General features: G+C 42.2%; 1 protein-coding gene across 1 annotated transcript; it reads right to left on the bottom strand.

Moving 5' to 3' along the window:
- Positions 1 to 7,268: 7,268 nt before the first annotated feature.
- On the bottom strand, positions 7,269 to 23,508 carry LRRC38 (leucine rich repeat containing 38). The gene is made up of 2 exons (XM_063176776.1): positions 22,716 to 23,508; positions 7,269 to 10,018 (listed from the first exon to the last, which is right to left on the bottom strand). Exons 1-2 carry the CDS (start codon positions 23,341 to 23,343, stop codon positions 9,765 to 9,767), a joined length of 882 nt encoding a protein of 293 aa, XP_063032846.1. The 5' UTR covers positions 23,344 to 23,508; the 3' UTR covers positions 7,269 to 9,764.
- Between the last annotated feature and the right edge of the window lie 333 nt (positions 23,509 to 23,841).

Raw genomic sequence — 23,841 nt, 5'->3', positions numbered from 1 at the left:
CTCCCTGCCCAGCTCTGGCTGTGACCCGTGGGGAGCATCCCTGTGTGTGTGGAGCATCCCTCTGTGCATCCCCCTGTGTGTGGAGCATCCCTGTGTGCATCCCTCTGTGCATCCCTCTGTGTGGGGAGCATCCCTGTGTGTGTGGAGCATCCCTCTGTGCATCCCCCTGTGTGTGGAGCATCCCTGTGTGTGTGGAGCATCCCCCAGTGCAGGGAGCATCCCTCTGTGCATCCCTCTGTGTGGGGAGCATCCCTGTGTGTGTGGAGCATCCCCCAGTGCAGTGTGCATCCCTCTGTGCATCCCTCTGTGTGGGGAGCATCCCTGTATGTGTGGAGCATCCCTCTGTGCATCCCCCTGTGTGGGGAGCATCCCCCAGTGCAGTGTGCATCCCTCTGAGCATCCCTCTTTGCAGTGTTCAGCCCTCTGTGCAGGGAGCATTGCTCTGTGTGGGGAGCACCCCTCAGTGCAGTGAGCATCCCTCTGTACAAGGAGCACCCCCTTGTGTGGAGAGCATCCCTCTGCACAGTGTCCATCCCTCTGTGAATCCCTCTGTGCAGGGAGCATCCCTCTGTGGGGAGTGCATCCCTCTGTACAAGGAGCATGCCCTTGTGTGGGGTGTGCATCCCCCTGTGTGTGGGGAGCATCCCCCTGTGCAGTGTGCACCCTGAGCATCCCTCTGAGCATGCCTGTGTGTGGGGAACATCCCTTTGAGCAGGGAGCATCCCTCTATGTGAGGAGCATCCCTCTGTGCATCCCTCTGTGTGGGGAGCACCTCTCCCCATGGGGGGCATCCCTCTGTGTGGGGAGCATCCCTGTGTGAAATGTGCATTCTTCTGGGCATCCCCCTGTGCAGTGTGCATCCCTCTGTGGGGTGTTCATCCCTCTGGACACTGTGCATCCCTCTGAGTACCCCTCAGTGCAGTGTGCATCCCTCTGGGCGGGGAGCATCCTCCTGTGTGGGGAGCATGCCCCTGTCCAGTATGCATCCCTCTGAGCATCTCTCTGTGCAGTGTGCATCCCTCTGAGTGGGGAGCATCCCAGTGTGCATCCCTCTGTGTGGGGAGCATCCCCCTGCACAGGGAGCATCCCTCTGAGCATTCCTCTGGACACTGTGCATCCCTCTGTGCATCCTCTCTATTCAGTGTGCATCCCCCTGTCCAGCGTGCATCCTTCTTTGCATCCCTCTGTGCAGGGAGCATCCCTCTGTGCATCTCTGTGTGCACTGTGTGTGGGGTGTGCATCCTTCTGTGCGTCCCTGGGTGCACTGTGCACCCCTCTGGACACTGTGCATCCCTCTGAGCATCCCTCAGTGCAGTGTGCATCCCTCTGGACGGGGAGCATCCTCCTGTGTGGGCAGCATCCCCCTGTCCAGTATGCATCCCTCTGAGCATCTCTCTGTGCAGTGTGCATCCCTCTGTGCATCTCTGTGTGTGCTGTGTGTGGGGTGTGCATCCTTCTGTGCGTCCCTGGGTGCACTGTGCTCCCCTCTGGACACTGTGCATCCCTCTGAGGATCCCTCTGTGCAGGGAGCACCCCTCTGTGTGCAGTGAGCATCCCCCTGTCCAGTGTGCATCCCTCTGAGCATCCCTCGGTGCAGTGTCCATCCCTCTGTGCTGGGAGCTCGGAGAGAGGGCAGGGAGGCAGGAACACAAGTGCAGGGCTGTGGGAGGTGGGATTTGATGGAGTGATTAAGTCTGCAGTGCAGCTGGCAGACGCAGCAGCTGCTGCTATTACAGCCCTGGTTGCGTTTCATTTCTTTCAAAATCCGATCTGCGAGCTTTAATATCTGATCCATCTGAAATCGCTTCGTTCGGAGGGTGCAGCAGGGGGGATCATCTGGGAAAGAACGTGGAATTAAAGACACACAGGTCTTACACGTCACTTTAGGAGACAAAGCTTCTTAAACTTTTCCATTTAAGATTGGATGTCCCTAATTTTCTAGTGCTGCAGTGGAAGGCAGACCAAAATCCTGGAGCCTTGACAAAGGCTCCTTTTTGCTAACAGAAGGCAGGTGCAGAGCAATTTCATAACCCAAAAATGATTTCCACTAATGAAAAGCTTAAAAATGTGCTGAGATGAGCAAATTGCAGGCGTCTGGGGGCTTTTTTAATTTTGCTGCTCCAAAACCTCACACAAACCAAAGCGCTTCTGCCTGAACTTCAGGGGCTTTTGGATTTTGTACCCACACTTACAGCAAGCAGATGTTTTTCAACCAATATTGAAGCTGTTCCTCAATTAGGGAGGAAGGGAGGAGGAGAAACAGGAAAATCTTCCTCACTCTGCCCTCACTGACACTTTCCGTTTCTGAGCCATCCTGTTAATAGAAAAATGGACAATTGCCATGAAAGTTAAAGAATGAAGTCTCAGGAGTTAAAGATGATGGAAACAGAACAGGCAGGGAGAGAATTTCACCAGGAACTGCAAAGGAAAGCTTGGGGAGGTTGAGAAAGTGCTGGGGTTTTCCTGTTATCTGTAGATGTGGGCCACAGGCTTCCCTGCATCCACATCCCTCAGGAGATCACTGGGCCACCCCTCTGTGATTCAGAGGGAAGCAGAAATGTTTAGGTTTGGTTTTTGATCATAGAAATGTTTAGGTTTGGTTTTTGATCACTGTGCCACCCCTCTGTGATTCAGAGGGAAGCAGAAATGTTTAGGTTTGGTTTTTGATCACTGTGCCACTGCTCTGTGATTCAATGGGAAGCAGAAAGGTTTAGGTTTGGTTTTTGATCACTGTGCCACCCCTCTGTGATTCAGAGGGAAGCAGAAATGTTTAGGTTTGGTTTTTGATCACTGTGCCACCCCTCTAGGATTCAGAGGGAAGCAGAAATGTTTGGGTTTGGTGCCTGTGCTCTGTCACACCCAGCTTTGGAGCCAGCAGCACCAGGAGCTTCCCTCACTCCCTGAGCTGGGTTCCAGTGCTGCTGGAGCCTGGTGGGAGGAGATGAGTCACTGTTTGTTCTGTGAGGCTGCAAGGAGACACCTTGAAGCAGAAAATGGCTCTGGAGTGCCAGCTTGCTTCCCAGAGCAGATGGCTGGGCTAGGCTGAGGTTAAAGATGTTCATTATAAATCCATCATCAAACTAGGCCAGGGATGGACAGTGATTACAGCCAGTGACACCTTCTGTGCCACGCAGGGCTGCAGTGCAGTTTTGGGGAGTTGTTGAGATTCTTTCAAAGGGCAGAGAGCCCTGGATCCTTTCACAGATTCTTTCACAGAGAGCCCTGGGTCCAGAGCACAGCTGGAAAAGCTGTATGGATCCTGCAGTCTCTAAAAAACACTGCCTACCATCTAAATAAAATTAGGATTCACCCCCCAGTGCAGACACCACAAACTCAGGTAACTCCCATGCACTCAGATCACCAGGACAAAAAGAGGTGGCTCTTTTTAACAGAGTTATTTTCCTTCTTTTTGTGTGAGAATGTGGAGAATAAACCCCCCCAGCTCAGGACTGCAGAGTTCCCACTTTCCCCATCAGGTAAACCTGGGTGGAACAGCAGTGAAGGGGATTGAGCTGCGCCTCTCTTTACCAGATGGGATCCAAAATCATTTAACAGTGAAATCAGGATTGAAGCCAGCTGCAATTTCTTTTGTCACAACAAACTCAGGTCAAACAGAAAGCAGTTGCCATTAATATCTGATCCATTTTTGATCAGACTCTGATGCACTCACAGTCTCTCACCCCCCTCAGTTGTTCTGTGGTGGATAATCTGCATCCCAGACCCCAAACCTGAGGGAATCAGCCTGCATGATTTTCCTCAAAAACAATACCCTGCTTCTCAGCCCGATGACTTCTGTTCCCTCAAGGAATAATAAAAATTAAATATTAAGTCTGTAGTCACTTCCCTGCCATGCAATGTAATATTATTGAATTTATGGCTCAAACACTTTCTGCTTTCATTTATAACCCTACATTGTGGGGTTTACATTAATTTGATTGTTTAAATAAGCCATTCTAGACTGGAAAATCCCTGAAGCAGCTTTTACTTCCAATTTTTGTTTTAAAGAGAACTTGTTTTTTTGAGATGGGAACAATTTGCACTCACCACATGATACCACTCTCAGAAACATGATTTAGAATGGGGTTTTGAGGATTTCCTACCTCACGCTGGAAAGAAATACCTGATAATGTATTTCTATACATGATACATTTCTATATTATTTCTATACATTTCAAATATTTCTATGTATTTCTAACACTCTCCTGTCACCTTTTACTAAACTCCTGAGGTGACTAAATATAATGACATTTAGGAATTGCGATAGGAAGAAATAAGTGAAACTATTAACAGAACATTAATTTTTCCTGTGAAGACAGACACTCTCTTCTTCCCACAGTGGAAGGACAAGCCCATTTTTTGCCATTTCTCTGTATTTTGTATTTCTCTGAATTTTAGCTGTCAGAGTGCAGTGGGTCACTCTCTACTCCTTGGCTGAGGTAGAGAAGCACTGTGGTCCCCTGTGGAACCTTCCAGAGCCACCCTTTGACATATTTTACATAAAATAAAAATATTTTACATATTTTTTACAGCATTTCTATGCTGTAAAACCTGACCCGTGAATGTTCATATCTGAGAGGAGCTGCCTCAGAAAGATGGTGGCTCACCAAGGATGAAATGCTGGGTTTGGACAGTTGCTTTAGGTGATCTTTATTTTAATTAAAAAAATTTAAAATAAAAATAATAAGTAAAATAATAAAAATAAAAATAATAATTAAACAATAATAATAATAATATAATAAAATAATAATAGAATTCTAATAAATTCATATAATAAAATAATTAAAATATAAATAACAATATAATAATAAAATATGATAATATAGATATTATTGAATATAATAAATAATAACATAGGCTATTTTATAACAATGCATATAATATAATAAATATGTAATATAAAAATAGAAAAGAAAATAATAAAAATATAAATAATAATATAATGAAAAATATAATAATATAAATATTACTAAATATATTAGATAATAATATATTCTGTTTTATAATAAGACATTAAAAATATAATATAATAAATATAAAAATATAATGCTAGAAAATAAAATAAAAACATGAATAATAAAATAATAATTAAAATAGAAATAATAATTTAATATTAATTACAAAATAATAATAAAGTAGGAATAATAAGAAATTAATAAAATGTTTACATTTTTAATTTAATTAAAATTAAATTAATAATAATTTAATATTAATTAGAAATAATAATAAAGTAGGAATAATAAAAATTTTAAATAAAATTTTAATACGTTTCGTGGATTAGGGCTTTTTAAAACCCGTGTGCACACTTCTAAAAGTCAGACTGTCTCAATGACATCATGCAGATTTGCTTTTTTGCCCAGGTTTTGGATGCTCACACGTACCAAGCTCCAGCATTTCATCAAGGAGACGTGTCTGCAGGCAATGTGGCAGCTGCTCCCTGGCTCCTGGAGCTGCAAGGCTTTATTTGGGTCATGCAGAGCATCTTTGCTTCCCCTTGAAGCAGGTAAAATGTCTGCTTGTATTTGACAAGTGAGAGAGAGCACCAGGAGAGTGGTGAAGCTATTTTAGAAGGGAAATTGTAAATGAAGAGCTTTGCACAGAACATTTCTAATCACCTACAGGCAGTGCTGCTGGAGTGAGGGAAAGCTAAATTCAGCTCTCACTTGGCACCAGTGAAACTCCTCTGATCTAATGTGGGTCACTGCAGCCTGAGCAGGGAGTGCAGCCTCACCACATCCCCATCACAGAAATGTCCCTGCACAGGAACTCCCCGTGCCCCAAAACCTGGAGAGGGGATCCGTGGCATTCACATTGTCTGGAAAATCCCTTCTCCCAGGATTTTCCTCCTGAGAAGGTGAGAAGCCTCAGAGAAAAGGAAAACAATTCTTATCTCATTTGCTTCTCCTGTGTTGTGCTCACATGTGGGGGATGTGTTTGGAGATTGTTTACCCACAGGTGATTGTTCCATTGGTTTCATGTGAATTGTTTTGACTCAATGGCCAGTTGGGGCCAAGCTGTGTCAGGGCTCTGGAAACAGTCACAAGTTTTCATTATTATCTTTTTAGCATTCTGTAAGTTTCCTTTCTTTAGTACACTATAGTATTCTTTAATATAATATAGTATCATAAAATAATAAATTAGCCTTCTGAGAACATGGAGTCAGATGCATCATTCCTTCCTTCACCCTGCAAATACAATATGGATTAACTTTGTGTTACACCTTTGGGAACTAAATCTGCAAGTTCAGTACAGCCCTCAGGCCACTCTCTGTTGATCAAACTGGATTTCAAGGTTTTGTAGGGGATCATCATGGTGATCACCAGTTCTGGCAATATTCCAACAGGAGAGGGTTTTGCTCTCAAGATTCCGTAAAATTAGAAAAATCCCAGTTAGAACTAAATCCACGTTCTGTCTCACTTATTAGCAATTAGAATTAAACAAAATCAATATTAATAGTTGGCAACTGCTAGTGCTTACAATGAACCAACATTACTAACTGGAGGTGTTCAATAGCTCTGAAATGTACATTACTTACAGGGAAAACCAGAATTTAAAAATACCATCAAAGTTTCTCATCCAGAAAAAACCCTACACTGCAAAATCCCTTTGGTGTGATGGAGTATCCAGAATAGCAGCTTCCCAAGTAAAGCTTTGCCAAGCCCTGCTCTCCAGCTTGTGCTGAGTTGTGTGGGTGTCAGCTTGGTGTGCTGGCATCCCAAACAGAACCAGAGCTTGCAGGGCTTTGTGTTGGATTCAACAAAAAGCTACAAACCATAAACAAATTTACATTTCCATCTGAGGCACCACAGCAGGGTGAGGTGAACCTGCAAATGAGAGCAGAGCCCAGCCAAAATTGCTGAGTTTGATCCATGACCTCTGTAAATTACTGGTGACACAAAGCCAGGAATTCATGACCAAGGGCAGATGTTTGCTGAAACATCCACTGGGGACTCCCTGGCAAGTTTGGTAGGACAAATCATTTTGCTGAGGGGTTGTGAGTTTTGAGTCCATAAAAAGTGTGACCCAGTTTCCTTTTCCATGACTGAACAATTTGCACAGCTCTAAATATAAAACTGTTGGTAACAGATCTGTGTTTGTGGGAAAGGCTGAGGAGCTGCACTGGGCAACTTGTGCTCCCAACCACCCCTCAAAACCTCCCTTGGAAAAGGTGAATCAGGCACAGGTTTTGTCCTTTTTCATTCCCTTTTGTCCTTTTTCATTCCTTTTTGTCCTTTTTCATTCCCACGTACAAATAAACATCAAAACCCAGGTTGAAATTATAAATATATTTGTGTTGTTAATAATCATGGCACTACACAGTGAAAATCATGTAATTCCATTTTTTCTTGAAGGAATTGTATTAGAATAAGACAGCATTGATAGAGAATAGCCTCTCATTGTCCTGCTTGATTCTGTCTGGGTGTTTTTTCAGAAGTAACAATCCTATAAACCAATGGGGAAGGAGTGCATTGAATGAGCTGAGACTCTCTCCTGGCTGTGACCCCAGCGTGGAGCACACCCAGAGCAGCCCTGGCAGCCAAGGGGGAACTGCAGAGCTCCGGGGCAGCCCCACTGCAGCAGGACAGACGGACAGGGCAGATCCTAGGCACAACCTCCGAGACAGACAGACAGGGCTGATCCTAGGGACAGACGGACAGGGCAGATCCTAGGCACAGCCTCCGAGACAGACAGACAGGGCTGATCCCAGGGACAGAGAGACAGGGCAGAACCCAGGGACAGCCCCCAGGACAGACGGACAGGGCAGAACCCAGGGACAGACAGACAGGGCAGAACCCAGAGACAGCCCCCAGGACAGACGGACAGGGCTGATCCCAGGGACAGCGCCCAGGACAGACAGACAGGCCAGATTCCCAGGACAGCTGGACAGGGATGATCTCCAGGACAAATGGACGCGGCTGATCCCCAGGACAGCCGGACAGAGCTGATCCCCAGGACAAACAGACAGAGATGATCCCAGGGACAGCTGGACAGAGCAGATCCTAGGACAGATGGACAGGGCTGATCCCAGGGACAGCCCCCAGGACAGACAGACAGGGCTGATTCCCAGGACAGCCGGACAGGGATGATCTCCAGGACAAACGGACACAGCTGATCCCCAGGACAGAGGGACAGGGCAGATCCTCAGGACAAAGGGACAGGGCAGATCCCAGGCACAGCCTCCAAGACAGACAGACAGACAGGGCAGATCCCAGGACAGACGGACAGGGCAGACCCCAGCACGCCCCCAGGGCAGAGCTCTCCCCCTGCAGCCCCAAATCCCCTCAGAGGGATCAGCGTTGCTGTGCTGGTCGGGTCCTGGAGCTGAGGCACAGACAGACAGACAGACAGACAGACAGACAGACAGACAGACAGACTGTGGTTCTCTGAAGGTTTTCCAGCTGATCCCTGCTGGGGGGATCCCCAGGAGTGCTGATGGACCCTGGCACCCCCGAGCACACAGGGTGGCTCCCTCCTTCTGAGCAAGGCAGTATTTTGAACAAAGAGTGCTTTTCAAAAGAAATAATAGCATTTACAGTCATTAAATAAATGCTACTTTTTATCAGCTCTAATTATTTTATAATAGCACACAGTCCTTAGCTTGCTTATCACTATTGTTCATTACTTCAAGCCCTCACAGCTACTCTAGATAACAATTTAAATACACAGAGCTTTAAAAAAATATTTCCATTTCAAATGTTTTAAAAATATACTTATCCTAAAAAGCTGTCCAGCACTATTCCAAAAATCTCTTGTAATAAATGTCTTTTTAAATTTTAACAAAAATATCTACCATCATATAGAAGAGCTCAAGTTTTGACAGATCTATAATACAGTCAGAAATAGGTTGGGCCAGATTTCACTTTTGTTTATAGAGTTGCCAATTTGGATCATGGTGTTCATCTCATTTGGGTTATTCCAGTATAACCAGGAGCAGAATATAGCCCTTAGTGCTTTAAAATAGCTAAATGGACTGGATGCTGCAACAGCTACTGGGGAGGGAAATCCTTTACTTCACTGCATCTAAAAATGCAAAAGGATATTAAATTTAGGATTTGTGCCACGACCAAAGAAGTGCCAGGCATCTGCAGTGGATGACTCAGATCCACAATCATATTCACTTACAGAAATAATTTTTTTTTTTTTTTTTTGCTGAATGGTGCCTGCAATTGCTGTCATTAAATGGAGGGTGAATGTTTCTGGAGAACTTTTCTAGGGGGAAAATGCCAACTTTCTTCTTATGCTTTCCACAATTCTAGGAATCTTTTTAATTGCATTTTGTGTGAGTTTCAGTAGAATCTCCCAGTACTTAGATCTAGGAAGGATACTATTTTGAATTGCTTCTGTATTTTCAACCTGAACCAGGTCCATTCATCCAGTCATTTCCAAGGTGTATCTAGAACGAGCTTCAAGCACTGATGAAAATCTGCATTTCAACAGGACAATCTGGAAACTCATATTTTAAAATATTGGAACTTTTTTTTTTTTTTTTTTTGGCTTTTCCCCTCTCTTTTCCTTCAATCTTCAAGCTTTAATGCAGTGTTTGGTTAAGGACCATGGAAACCAGCCTGGTGTGATTGCAGCACATGTGCAAGAGGAGGTGACAGTCCCAGGTCTGCCATTCCTGCCTGTGACCAGCAGAAGAGATCCTTACACATTGTGAGTTTAAATCATGTTTAAAGCTTTCACTCTACTTTTTTATCCTCATAGACTTTGGCTGATGATCTGGTAACTGATAAACCGAGGAAAATTAAGGATTTTGATTGAGTTCAGTCCTCAGAGTCGTCTTCATCTTCATCATCATCCTTGCTGGGAGCACACCTTTGGAAGCAGTGCACCAGGGTGGCCAGGAAGAAGCTGGAGAGGATGGCAGCAATGGACACAGCCACCCCAGAGAAGATGATGATGAAAAGGTCTGTCAAGGACAAACTGAATTTGCATTCACTGAAGCTGACCTCAGATAACTCATTCAGGAAGATCCTTCTGTTCTCCACGGGCAGGGAGCACTGGATTTCATGGAGACCTGCAAGGAGGAGGAAAGGGAAACAAATCAGCAGAGTATTGATTAATTCTTCCATTCTGGGTCAGAGATTGAATGGCTGGAGAAAAGTTTTAGGGTTAATTCCAGGTTTATGACATTGTACAATATTCAGGGGAAAATGGAACAAAACCTGTCACTATCCAAAAGCCATTACACAGCCCCTTTGAGCAGCTCCTGGAAATTAAGTTATTTCACCTGCAGCCTTCCAGGGATCAGGTGTATCCAGGACCATGTTTTGGAGGAATTAAAAAGTGAATGTTGACACTTAGATGCATCTAAACCTGGAGATCTGATAGCAATTCCCAGCTACTCCATCTGAACACAAACTTTGCCTCCAAAACAGGGTAAGAAGGATACTGAGGTTCCTTTCACACCCTTCTACATTACATTTTTTCCATGTAGTTCCAAACTAGAGCTGATTTGGGGGTTTTTTTTGTGGTCAAACAAGAGTTTGTGTTTAATGGATGCTTGTTTGTCTGTGACCTGCCTCCTGCTTTTCTCTCTGGCTGCCCTGAGGCCGTGCAGAATGACAGATATTGTTCCTCCCTGCATTACTGGAGAGTGCCAAGAGCTGGGCTCTTTTTAGTGAGAGGAAACCCCCAGGTTTAAGAAGTGATGAGAACACATTTGGGTCCTGGATGGTAAAAGCACACAGGTCACTGCATGTGCCCAGCTCCCTCTTCACGGGGGAACATCAGGAGAGGGATTCCAGGGCTGGAATGGAGTGAATTAAGGCAAGGCAGCTTTTGTCTCACTATTAAGGACATGAACACGAAAGGGAAATGCAAGAATTGTGTGATAATGACAGGAGATCTGCTGCTGAGTTACCTGATCCCCTCCTCTCTCCTGATGATCCAGGGTGCTCTCTCTGGTTTGGGCTCTGCCTTGCTGTGCATGCACACAGAACATGGCATTTCCACCCCCAGGTGTGCTACAGAGCCACGATGTGACTTAAACAAGGAATGGTGACAAAGATTCCCTCTGCAATTGTAATCACAGCTTTCCTGTGGCTGCACAGCTGTGTGTGTGTTATTTTACTGCTAAACCTCGGGTTGGTGGTGCTGCCCTGGCTGATTGTCTGGATCCAGCCCAGCCCAGCTGTTGTGCTGATTTGAGAAGGAGTTTTAAGTTAATTCCACTGTGGAACCAATTATCACTGTGACCTACTTGCCCTTGTAATGACGATTATATTAAATTTTGATCCCTAAAAGCCATCCTGTGTCTGTCGTGTTTGCCTAAATTTCTGTGGCTTTCCTCCATTTGTTTTATTTCCCTCTTTCTCCTGCTGCTCTGACTGGGAACGTCCTGAGAGCTGCCCAGCACCAGCCTGGCCAGGGCTCAGTGGGTTTTGGTGTTCCTGAGCACTGGCCATGCACAGCAGATGGGCAACAAGCACAACTGTGGCCACATTTCACAGGGCAGAGAGGGAAGGGAATGTTGGTCAGTCCTGTTGGCTGGATGTTTCCCTTTGCTGAGTCGTGACACTCTGAAAAACCCAGCACAGCCAAACAGAATCTTTTCTTTGGACTCCAAAGAGAATTTGGAACAGACAGTTCATTTGGAGCAGCCAGCAGCAAGAACAGCAGTTCTACCTCTGGTGGTACAAGGAATTTCTCCTTCCAAAGCTGATGCAGTGCTTGTTGCACCAGAGCTGCCAACTCTTCACCTGAGAACACCATCACTGCAGGTAACACACCTGCTAAAGGTGAGAACTGGACAAACCATTTCATCTGCTTCCTTCATAGACACAGCCCTGGCTTTCCATCATTTACATTTAGGTTGTTCTTGTGACACAAATCCTGAGAACTGATGCTCTGCACCCTATCTGTCCTGTCCCATTGGTGCCACCAATAGATCCATCTCTGTTCTTCCCTTGGGCTGGAAGATTCCAGGGCATTAAACTCCCTCTGCATGGGCAATGAGCTAAATAATGGTTTCTAGAAGGGGATCAGTGTTGATTATGGAGTGTAGGTTTTGCCTTTGTGTGACTCTGTTGCATCTAGGCTGGCTCAATCAAACCCCTGTCCCCACACACAACTTCTAGAGGACAGGAGATGCCATTTAACTTTAGAGCTCTGCTTTCTTGTACTTTCACTTGAATTATATTAATTTTCATAATTTGTTTGTGGAGGTTTCCTGTATTTTATTTTTTAATATTTATTCTGTAGAATCTATTGTTTTAAAAGACCAGCCAGGATTCTTGTGAAGGGCATCTCATCCCTGTCCCCACACACCACTTCTAGAGGACAAGAGATGCCATGTAACCTCAGGGCTCTGCTTTCTCACACTTTTACTTCAATGATATTAATTTTTATAATTTGTTTGTGGGGGTTTCCTATATTTTTTTAAATTATTTATTCTGTAGAATTTATCCTTTTAAAAATCAGCCAGAATTCTTGTGAAGGGCATCTCAAAGCAGTTTGGTATTTAGTGCTTGGCTGCAGCAAGAGGGCCTTTGATGGCAGTTATATATATCCACCTCATTGCTCCCACAACATATTCAAGGAGTTGCTTCTTCATACCAAACAAAACTGTAAATGCAATAACAAGTGTGAGTGTGCTATAAATACACAGCCTGGGTTATTTTGGTCAGGGCCATCCCATTATCTGTGATGATTCCAGCTGTCCCAAGGACAATGTCACACACCCTGTATCCTTCTGCTGTGCCATCAAAAGAAGATGCATTGCTCTGGTGCTGATTATTTGAAATACCAGGCAAGGCAGAGGTGCTGGATTTTACACAGGCCTATCTCAATTCTGGGAAAATAAAGATGAAAATACAGGTATTTTCATTATATATATATATTTCATTATATATACCCTGAGGAATAGATTGTCTAAGTAACATGGGAAGTGCGAAAATGCTGGAATTCCAGAACCACAATGTTAAAAGGAGAGATGGGTTTTTAAAAATAAGGAAAAAGAAGTGTGTTCATAAAGAAGTGATGCAGGTGGAGTTATTTCAATGAAATTCCCAAATAGGTTTCAGAACAATATGACTTTGAACACCTTATATTAAAGGAGTGCAACTCCACCGAGTCCAGCACTTAAACCCTGCCAATAAATCACAGGCAATTAGGCTGCTGCTAGATCCTAAAAACCACTTTTCTGTTCAGGACTATGCCCAGGCTGAAATCTTTCCCTGTATAACTGAACCTCCTAGAAAATGGAAGCAGCCCAAAACCAGTCTGCATGCAAATAATGAACAATTTCCTTGAAATTACTGAAAAGAGACAAATGAGGCTTTAATGCCTCAAAGATATAACTGGACTGGTCTCACCATCTGAAAACCCCCACAAAAAACCAGAGACCCTGTTTAATCTGAAACTGGGTATTTGCAGCCATAATCCAGCCACGTTTCTCCCAGGTTCTTGTGCTCAGGAGTTTTTAAACCATGGAGTGTCACTGTCACATTTTCTGGAAAAATCCCCTTGTCCAGAATTTCTCTCCTGGGAAGCTGAGAAGCCTCAGAGGAAAAGGAAAACAATAATTACCTCATTTGCTTCTCCTGTGTTTTGCTGCTTTGGAGTGTGTTTGGAGATTGTTTATCCAACAGGTGAATTGTTTTAACTTATTGGCCAATCAAGGTCAGGCTGTGTCAGACTCTGGGGAGTCACAAGTTTTTTTTTTAATATGTTTTAGCCTTCTGTCTGTATCCTTTCTGTATTCTTTAGTATCGATATAATATAATATAATATAATATAATATAATATAATATAATATAATATAATATAATATAATATAATATAATATAATATAATATAATATAATATAATATAATATAATATAATATAATATAATATAATATAATATAATATAATATAACATAACATAATATAATACAATATAATATAAATTTTGTATATAGTATAATATATAGTATTATAGTAATAATATATATAATATAGTAATAATATATTAGTAATAATATATAGTATATATACTATACTATAGTATATATATTAATTATATTATAATATAGATAACATTATATAAATTATAATTTATATGTTACATTATATTATATTACATTGCATTACATTACATTACATTACATAATATTATATTACATTATATTATATTATATTATATTACATTACATTACATTACATTACATTACATTACATTACATTACATTACATTACATTACATTATATTATATTATATTATATTATATTATATTATATTATATTATATTATATTATATTATATTATATTATATTATATTATATTATATTATATTATATTATATTATATTATATTATTATAACAAAATAATAAATTAGCCTTCTGAGAACATGGAGTCAGATTCATCATTTCCTCTCTCTTTTGGGGGACCCTGCAAATCCCACAATGAAGTGCACTGGCACTGCCTGCTCCTGCCTGTGCCAGGGGTTTTCCCTGGATGTATTCCCTGGATATATTTCCCTTCTGCCTTACTGCACTCTGAGTTTGGGCTCATTCTCCTCCAGCTAAGGACAAGCATCAAGGGCATCACTTTCTCCAGGTCCACTTGACCCTGTTTTGAAAGACTCCTGGTGCCTTTGTGTCTCTGCTTATTTCTAATCCCTATGCTAAATATATTTTTGACTGGAGAACTTCTGGAATTCATTATCATTTCAATGTTATGGTCTGTCTGTTAGCAGGCAGAGATTGCCCAGCTGTAATTTTGGATGCTGTGTTTAAAAAAAAAACAGGGAAAAAAGGAGAAAAAAAAGAAGAAGCTTCACTTCTTTTGGGGTATTTTAGAGTTCCCAAAAAGCAGGTGCAGGACAAAGCACTTCCTACCATTCAGCAATGGACAGCAGGGTGAGAAAATGCAAAGGCACACTGAGACATGCACTGGGATGTGTGGAAATACATCCACAGAAATACCTGAAACCATAAATGTTTGAATGAGCTGCATGCACACATGCTCACTACTATGGATATAAATATAAGAACTCTACAATAGGCTTTTTATTTTAGAGTAAAATTGGTATTTGCCCTTTTGGGTGGAATTTAGCTGTTCCCTCGTGTTGCTGAATGTAGTTGACACAGATTTGAAATGTTTAAATGTGGCATGTTGTTTCGTGTGTGGTATTTTGCTCCCAGCTATGGTTTGCCTTAGTGTCCCTAAACACTGTCACAAATGTATTAATAAGCAATGAGGGAGGCATTGCCTCTGAAGTGAGATGAGATTTCATTGAAAATAGCCTTGAGCCATCAGAACAGTAAAGCTTAAAAAACGTGAAGCCTAGATTTAGGTCCCTAAATAAAACTTTTATGGCCAAGTGCCCTAAAGATTTGCAGAACAGCTTTAGCAGTTTTTCTCAATGCCTAAATACAAAGTTCAACGTCAGGTGTTCACATCTGCAAATGCTGTCCTCACTTCTTCAAATCTGTGAAACATGGAAACACTCCAAAGAACCTTAGGATGGAAGAAACAGAGTGAAAAGCCAGTGGCAGTCAGATCATTTTACTGAAAATGTCTGGGAGATCAAATTATATATTTATATATGTATATATAGAAACAGATTTGATGCGCTCGTTAAGGAATATAATTTCTGTGAGGGGTTTCTGCTTGAGAGGGATAAAAGCTGCTGAATGTGTGAAATGTCTTAGGGCTTTGAGTTCCCTTGCAGACACACAGATCTTGTGTTCTGTCCTGGTGGTGTGGGAGCATTGCATGATGCTGGGGGAGAGCTGAGGCTGCCATGGACAGAACAGCCTGTCCTCCCCAGCTCACAGCTTCTATATTGGTACATGCACTGAAGGAGCCTTCTCTCCACTGCAGATGAACAAATAAGCGCTAATAAAGACTGATAAGTCAAGAGGATGTGTAAAACTCTCAGTTTCCTGGCTGTTGGTTCAAATGTTAAGCAGGACCTGTCCTTTCGTGTCATTATGACGCTTTGTTTTGAAGAAAATACTTAATATTTTCTGTAAAGTCATTAAAGGCATGGATTAGTGGAATGAGAGATTGTTTAATTTGTAGAATAAGTTATGCAATAGATTGGAATGGGATCACAGAAAGAGCCAAGAAGCAAGAGATGGTAACCTCATGACATGGAATGTCGGAACAAGCTCAGAAAAATCCTTCCTTTCTCCTCGGTCTGGAAGGGTCTGGAGGGAAACTCCTGTGAGGGGCAGCTGAGGGAGCTGGGGGGGCTCAGCCTGGAGCAAAGGAGGCTCAGGGGGCCCTTGTGTCTCTGCACAGCCCCTGACAGGAGGGGACAGCCCCAGGCTGGGCTGTGCCCCAGGGAACAGGGACAGGAGCAGAGGGAACGGCCTCAGGATGGACCAGGGCAGGCTCAGGGTGGGCACCAGCAGGGATTTCCCCATGTAAAAGTTGCTCAGGCCTTGGCAGGGGCTGCCCAGGGAGGTTTGGAGGTTTGCCCATCCCTGCAGGTCTCCCAGGAAGGGCTGGAGGTGGCACTCAGGGCTGGGGACAAGGTGGGGACATTGGGCCCAGGTTGGACTCAATGGCATTAGGGGTCCTTCCCAACCTCAGTGATTATATTTTATGATTCTCACTTCACTGATTCACTTCTGAATCTCTTTTTTAGGACTGAATTCAGTGTGAATTTCCTGCTCACAGCCTTACTGTCACCTGCTCTTTTCTTTTTCCTACCTCCTCTCCCTGCCATCCTTCTCCCCTGTTTTTTGCTTTATCTGGAAATTTGCCACTTCACCAGAATTTACTTCTCCATCCATCCCAAAGAGGTCTTGAAAACCACAGAAGCCTTTCAGGTAGCTAAACAGCATCTGTGTCACTAAAACCCTCTTGGAATACCTTAAAATTGTGTAGTCCTTGCTCAGAGTTTCCAAAATGGAGCAAGAGTTGATCAAATGAGCCCTGAGCACCAGTTCTCACCTCAGCTTTGGCCACTTCAATTTCAGACATTCAGAGCATCTATTTTATTTATCACAGCACAAATCTATTTGGAATTCTGTCTCTGGCTACTTCTGAACCTGTTTTTCAAATCTTCCTGGAAATACAAATGTGCAAAGGCTACCCATAAAAATGCTCAGTCTAAACCTTTGCTAAAAGTCTTTCTAATACTGTTTGTATAGAGAGCAGCAGAATTTTTAATTCTTGCAATGGGCAATAGGGAACTTTAATATCTAAACAAATTAATTAATTCATCCCAGAAACTGTAGACAAGTTCCCAAACATAAGGGGAAGAAAGGAAGTAAAAAGCAAAATGAGGGCAAGATGACAGAAAGGAGACACTACAGTCACACTCCAAGGAAGTTCTTGGCTAAGTTCTAATTAAAAGTATGTTAAAAATACTTTAGTCATTAGCAAACAAGGTCACAGCTGCCCAAAGCATGTTCACAGAAAATAAAGAACAGCAACAGAAATGTCAACAAAGCCCTTCAATGTGGCCATTGCAGATTACTTGTATTGCTTTGTTACAGGCATTTATCTGAATCCAGTCCCTTCATCCTGATGGGATCCTCAGAGAGATTCAAGAAATGTCTTTTGCTCTAATTTTAAACAAGAAGTTCAGCAAAAATTTATTCCACCAGAGCCCTTTGTGTTTAAACACTGAAATGGAAGGTTCATAACCCTCTGTTCTGTCATTTACACCAGTCACAATTTTCTGCTGGCTGAGCCCTGGGTTTCAAACAGCATTACTGAAAGGACTAGGTTGAAGATGAGGAAATAAAGAAAAGTGCAATTTTAGCCAAGATAAATGGGATGAACAACAAGCTCTGAGAGCAGAAGAAAGCCTGGCCAATGTGAGAAGTCGCTGAGTGTATTTTTGTAGACTAACTTAGGTCTTCTTTCTTTTTTCTGTGAGTTTTCATGGCCCCATGGAGTAGAACCTTCTATGAAAGTTTTCATGCTTTTCTTTGTAGGGATAAAGATCTTACAGCAACTCCTCTATTAAAAAAATAAATACCAAAATCTTAATATCCATGCTCCTGCTGATAGGAAGGCTTTGATATGTTCCATTTGCCTCCCTATGCCATTCAGGTGTAACCAATGCCTACAAAACCAAACATCCTTCTACAGAAAATCTTTATAAATGTTGTACTTAACCATTGTGACCATCAGCAAACACTTTGTCTTCTCCAGGGAAAATAACTTTTCTATTTTTTTCCACTTATCATCATTCCACTGCTCTTCACAGTTCCTTTGCCTTCTTTGTACTATGCTCATTCATTTGTTTTAAATCAATTACTAACCAAATCAGAGGGGGAAATTGGAGTTTTGTTTTGCAGCGTGAAGAAAATGCTGGATTTAATATCTCTTTATGCTAAAAAGTATGTGTTTGCTGTTTTAAAGTGCTAGGTTTAATCACAAAATTTATAGTGCTGTTTTTTTAATAAATTTAAAATTCTGCCTGCAAAATTTAGTTATTAAATTTAATTAATTAAATTAATTAATAAAATAAATTTAACTCTGCCTGCAAATTTACCAGGATGAGGGCATCATCTCGGGAGGGTATCCACTTAATTCCAGTTAAGCCTTTATTTAAAATTTAGGTTAGATGAATAAATGCTGAAATCTGTAAAATTATTGAAATCCCAGCTGCTTGTGTGCAGCAACAGGTTGGATGAGCAGAGGCAGCTCAGCTGGGCAGAGCCTTTCCAGCCTTTTCCAGGCAGGTCAGCAGAAGTCAGGACTTTACAAGCTATTTCTGGTCCTGTGCCAGCAGGAAAATGGAGCCTCCTGCAAAACTAATGAGCTGAAGCAAAGCTTTTGTTCTCATCACTGAGTCCTCCAGAAACCTTAATTACAGAGGGACAGAGCTTCAGGATCAATTATCCAGATTTCAGCTCACAGAGACAAAACTCCCCTTTTTAAATCAACTTGGTGTTTCTTTTGTAGCAGCCAAGGGCAGCTTGGGCTGATGGGGAATATTTCAGCTGCTCAGGGACTCCCTCAGATAGACACATTCTACCACTTTAGGTGTCATTTTGTGAAAAGATAATATAATATAATATAATATAATATAATATAATATAATATAATATAATATAATATAATATAATATAATATAATATAATATAATATAATATAATATAATATAATATAATATAATATAATATAATATTTATATGGCTCTACACAGATATTTACTATACGTATTACTATTGTATTTATTGTATTGATAGATATTTACTATTGTATTGATTAGTAGCGCTGTATTCACATTTTAATAGTATGGTAACTGTAGTTTTGTAGTTAAAATGTAACTTTCGTGGTTAAAATAATTTAACTCTGACTTTCCAAAAGTTGTTTTGCAAGGCATGCAAGTGTGGCCACATATTTCAAAAAGTCATTGAGGCAGTCTTTCCTTTTTGGAGTTGGTTTTGCAGTCACCTTTGTGAGGAATGTTTTGGGGCTTTATTAAAGGAGGCAGTTGTCACTGTCACATTTTCTGAAAAATCCCTTTGCCAGAATTTCATCTCCTGGGAAGCTGAGAAGCCTCAGAAAAGAACTAAAACAGTAATTATCTGATTGCTTCTCCCTGTTTTGCTGCTTTGGAATGTGGTCTGGAGATCGTTTACCAACAGGTGCAGGTTTGATTGGTTTCAGGTGAATTGTTTTAACTTAATGACCAATCACCATCAGCTGTGTTGGACTCTGAGGAGCCAGTCAGGAGTTTTTAGTATTCATTCTTGTTAAGCCTTCTGTCTATATCCTTTCTGTACTCTTTGGTATAGTTTTAGCATAGTGTAATAGAATGTAATACAATGTAATATAATGTAATATAATATAATTTATCAGCCTTCTGAGAACATGGAGTCAGATTCTCATCCCTCACCTCGTCCTGGGGACCCTCACAAACTCAGCAGACCCTGAGTGGTTTTGTGTAGCAGCTCACAAGGAAGCTCTGCTGCTTTTCTGCATCCCTGCACATGGCTGGGTATGCTCACTCCAGGCAACAAATCCAAATCCTTGCAGGACAGCTCTGACCAAATCAACCACTTGAATATTTGCTCCTTCCCAAATCAAGTCCTAGTTAAAGTTTGGAAGATCTGGATAAGAAATTTTTCAGCTGTTTGGCCAAAACACTACCATGGATGAGGGAGAACCACTCTGAGCTGGGGAGGCACTGAAAATGGGAGAGCTGCAGGAAAGCTCACTCACTTGGGATGCCCAGACATAAATTCAGATACACTCTAAAACACTGAGAGGGCAGCAGAGGAAGAGGAAGGACAGACTGAAACTGAGCAGATCTCAGTCAGGATCAAGGGGAACAGCCTGGAAATTCAGCAAAAGCCTGTAAAAAGTGAGCTGCTGCATGAACACATACACGTTAACATCAGAGACAGGCAAATACTTGATTCCAATTGGGCAAACTTAAACTAAAGCATCAGGAAAGGTGGGATAACAGGTTTGGTTTAGAAAGAATCCAGATCAAAGTTTCACTGGCACAGAGAGGAAAAAAAGAACATTTTTTCCTCAAATCACTTCTTCTTTAAAACAGCTGACCTGCAGCTAAGAATATTCAGGGCAGTAGATGAGTGTACTAGAAAGACACTCCCCAAGGTCACAAGCATGGGACCTTATTTAAGACAGAGGGTATTGGGCTTTTTTATTTGTTGCTTTTTATTCTTTATTTGTTGCTTTGTTATTATGTTATTTTTATGTAATATTATTGTATTTTTTTTTTTTTAGTTTTGAGTTATTGGGTTTTTTAAAATGTAGTTTTTGTGTTATAGGAAAAAATATGGTTTTGTTGATGGTTATGTAAGAAAAGTTTAGTAAAAAGTTATTTTATAATTTTTTTCATTTAGGATTTTTTAATATTTTATTTGTTTATATTATTACTATATTTGTTTATTTTCTTCTATTCATGTTTCATTTTGTTTGCATTAAGGAGGACTAGTGTTTCGTAAAGTTTTTATTGTTTTAGAAAAGGGTTAAAATCTTGGGATTTGTTTAGAATTTTTATGGTTGTTGGGTATTTTTTTACTGTATTTTTTTTTTGGTTGGCTGTGTTGTTAGTATATGATATTAAATTTTAAGGTGGTATAAATACAGGTACACTTGTACTTAAGTATAAGTTTATAATTCATATAAGTATATACTTTCACAAACATGGGAAGGACCTGTATAACTGAGCCTGGAGTGCCAGGACACAGGAGAACACCTTCAAACTGACAGGGAGTAGGTTTAGGATATATATTAGGTGGGATATGAGGAAAAAATCCTTCCCTGTGAGAGGAATAGCAGATTTGTCTTTACAAACCAGTTGTGGGGCTGCTGGTAGATTAAACCAGCACTGAGAGATAAAAGAAACAATGGGAAGGATTTCACTGATTGATGAACGGGAAAAGATATTTGCTTTTACAAATAAACTTTAGGTTTGCTGATTGATGAAATTAGACATTGAAAGATGAAAGGAACAATGGGGAAAACCCCTAAATTCTGCAAGAATTAAAAATTAAAAGGGAGGGTTGTACGTTAGAGGGAAATCTTTGGGATCAGGCATTCTGGGAAGTCTGAACCTCTCAAGTACCTCAGACAATGGGGAAAGAGAGAAGGGAAATGTGGCTGGAAATTGGGATAAAAAGGAGGGTGAGTCCTGCAAACATTGGAGAGACCCCAGGGGAATGTCCCATGGCCTCTCCCTTGATTGGAATAAAGCCAAAGGACTCCTCTGTCTCCTTTTTGGACACAAACCTCTGGTGTTTGTGGATTGATTTTCCTGACACCTGTGCGGGTGGGCAGGCCCTGGCAGAGCAGCTGTGGCTGCCCTGTCCCTGGAAGGGTTCCAGCCTTGGCTGGGTGGGTTTGGAGCACCCTGGGATTGTGGAAATTGTCCCCTGTGTGCCCTCCCAGAGCTCCCTGCTCCCAGCACTCTGCCTTTGGCAGCAGCTGGGGCTGCTCAGTGCAGGAGGTGATGCCCTGGTGCTTGTTGGGAGACACGGACTGTGAGATGATCTCCTGCTAAAGCTGGATTAGGAGAGGCTTTGGGCTCTGGTGGGACATGTGGAGCAAGAGTCTGGATTCCCCAGACATGGCAGTCTTAACACTTTTATTTTTCCCCCCTGTGCCTTTCTAAAAATGACTGGCTCAAATACCAGGATTATATATATTGCTTTTTGGGGGGTTCTAAAGGCACTTGAATTTATTTCTCATATTGGAAGCAGTGCTTTTTTAATGAAAAGAGCCCAAATGGAGATGCTGGAGTGTTTCAAACACAGAGCCCAAATGCAGATGCTGAAGTGTTTTAAACACAGAGCATCACAACTAAATACTTCCAGGAAGGGGCTGATGATCACAGTTGCATAAAATGGGGATTTAACTCTTTTGTAGCAGCTGCATAACTGATCAGTAAAATGAGAGGAGAAACAGTTTTCCTAAGGAGCTGGCACAGAATATTTAGCTGCTGAAAGGGCTTATTGTAGAAAATATATTTACCAGAGAGAAAATGAAGTCTGGAAGAGAACCAGCTCTGGGCTGAATGGATTTGAAAAGCCTCTTTCACTGCCTAGGCAAGTTAAGACTGTAAATCAAAATTATAAGGGCTTAATTTTTAAATTTTAAATTTTATTTCTTAAGTGGGAGGAGGACCTGCTGCTAAAAGAAGCCAACATGAATTTCAGGGGCTCATTTGTTGAGAGCATGCAACGACAGCCTGGGCAAAGTGCAGGCACACAGACAATGGGAGCAGGAACCCTCCTGCCCTGCCAGGCACACACAGACACTCTGAAATCCATGGAGCTTTACCTTTCTGCAGCTTGGATGCATTGTCCTGGATCCAGCTGAAGAGGTTGGCAAAGTCACAGTCGCACACCCAGGGGTTGCCCTCCAAGCGGATGGTCCTCAGCGAGGGCAGAGCTTCCAGGGCTGCCACGTTCAGGCTCTGCAAGTTGTTGTCATTCAATTCTAGCACCTGCAGCTGGTCCAGGTTCTCAAAAGCAGCCTCGTCCACATCCACCAGGTTGTTGTTCCCAAGGCTCAGTTTGATCAGTTTCTCTGCTGATCTGAATGTCCCGGCGTCGAGCTGGGTTAAATTATTGTAGCTCAAGTCTAAATACACCAGTTTGGTAGAACTGCTAAAAGTGCCCTCTTCTAAAGAGGTGAGCGAGTTATTCCTGAAGTCCAAATAGACCAGATCTCCATAAAATATAAAGAAATCAGCTGGTATTGCCTGAATGTTGTTATCAGCTATCAGAAGTTTCCGTACATCCAATGGGAAGGGGTTGGGAACACTTGGGAGTCCTTGATCCCGGCAGTCTATGGTGTGGTAGTCCATACAGCTACAAACAGCAGGGCAGAGATGAGCCCCAGGCAGGAGAAGCAGGCAGGCAAAGGCAGCAAAAGGCAGGAGGCAGGAAGGGAAGCATGGCAACATCGTCAGGGATCTGGAGGCTGTGATGAGCAGCACTTCAGGAGAAAGACATTTTTGCTGGGCTGCACAGGAGTGCCTGGTACTTATGTGTGTGTGTGTGCCTGATTGTATCCAGGAGATCACATATCATCACAGATCCGATAGCAGCAGGCTGGAGGGGGAGGGAGGAGGGAGGGAGGGAGGCAAATGTGAGGATTTACACTGCCAGGATATTGTGATGCTGTACAGGGTGAGCAGAGCGATGATTGGGCGCAGGGAGGATCTTTCAAAGGACTCCCTTGCTTTTGTGAGCTAAAAAAAGCCCTGAGCCTGTTTGAATATTTGCTGTCTATTCCAGCAAAGGGGAAATCACACCTGATCCTGTGACTCTGACAGCAACAGCTTCTGCTTAAAAAGCCCCTCAGGTAAAAGTCCCCGATGAGAGATGAGATCACTCACTGTGATTCTCAGCAGGAGCCTCCATCAAGGTGAGGGTGAAATTCAAGTGAGGTCAGGCAGCTC

Source organism: Melospiza melodia, chromosome 26 (genome assembly GCF_035770615.1).
Source record: "Melospiza melodia melodia isolate bMelMel2 chromosome 26, bMelMel2.pri, whole genome shotgun sequence".
NCBI lineage: Eukaryota > Metazoa > Chordata > Aves > Passeriformes > Passerellidae > Melospiza > Melospiza melodia.
The sequence above is the reverse complement of the archived record's forward strand: the minus strand, read 5'-3'. Positions and strand labels throughout refer to the sequence as shown.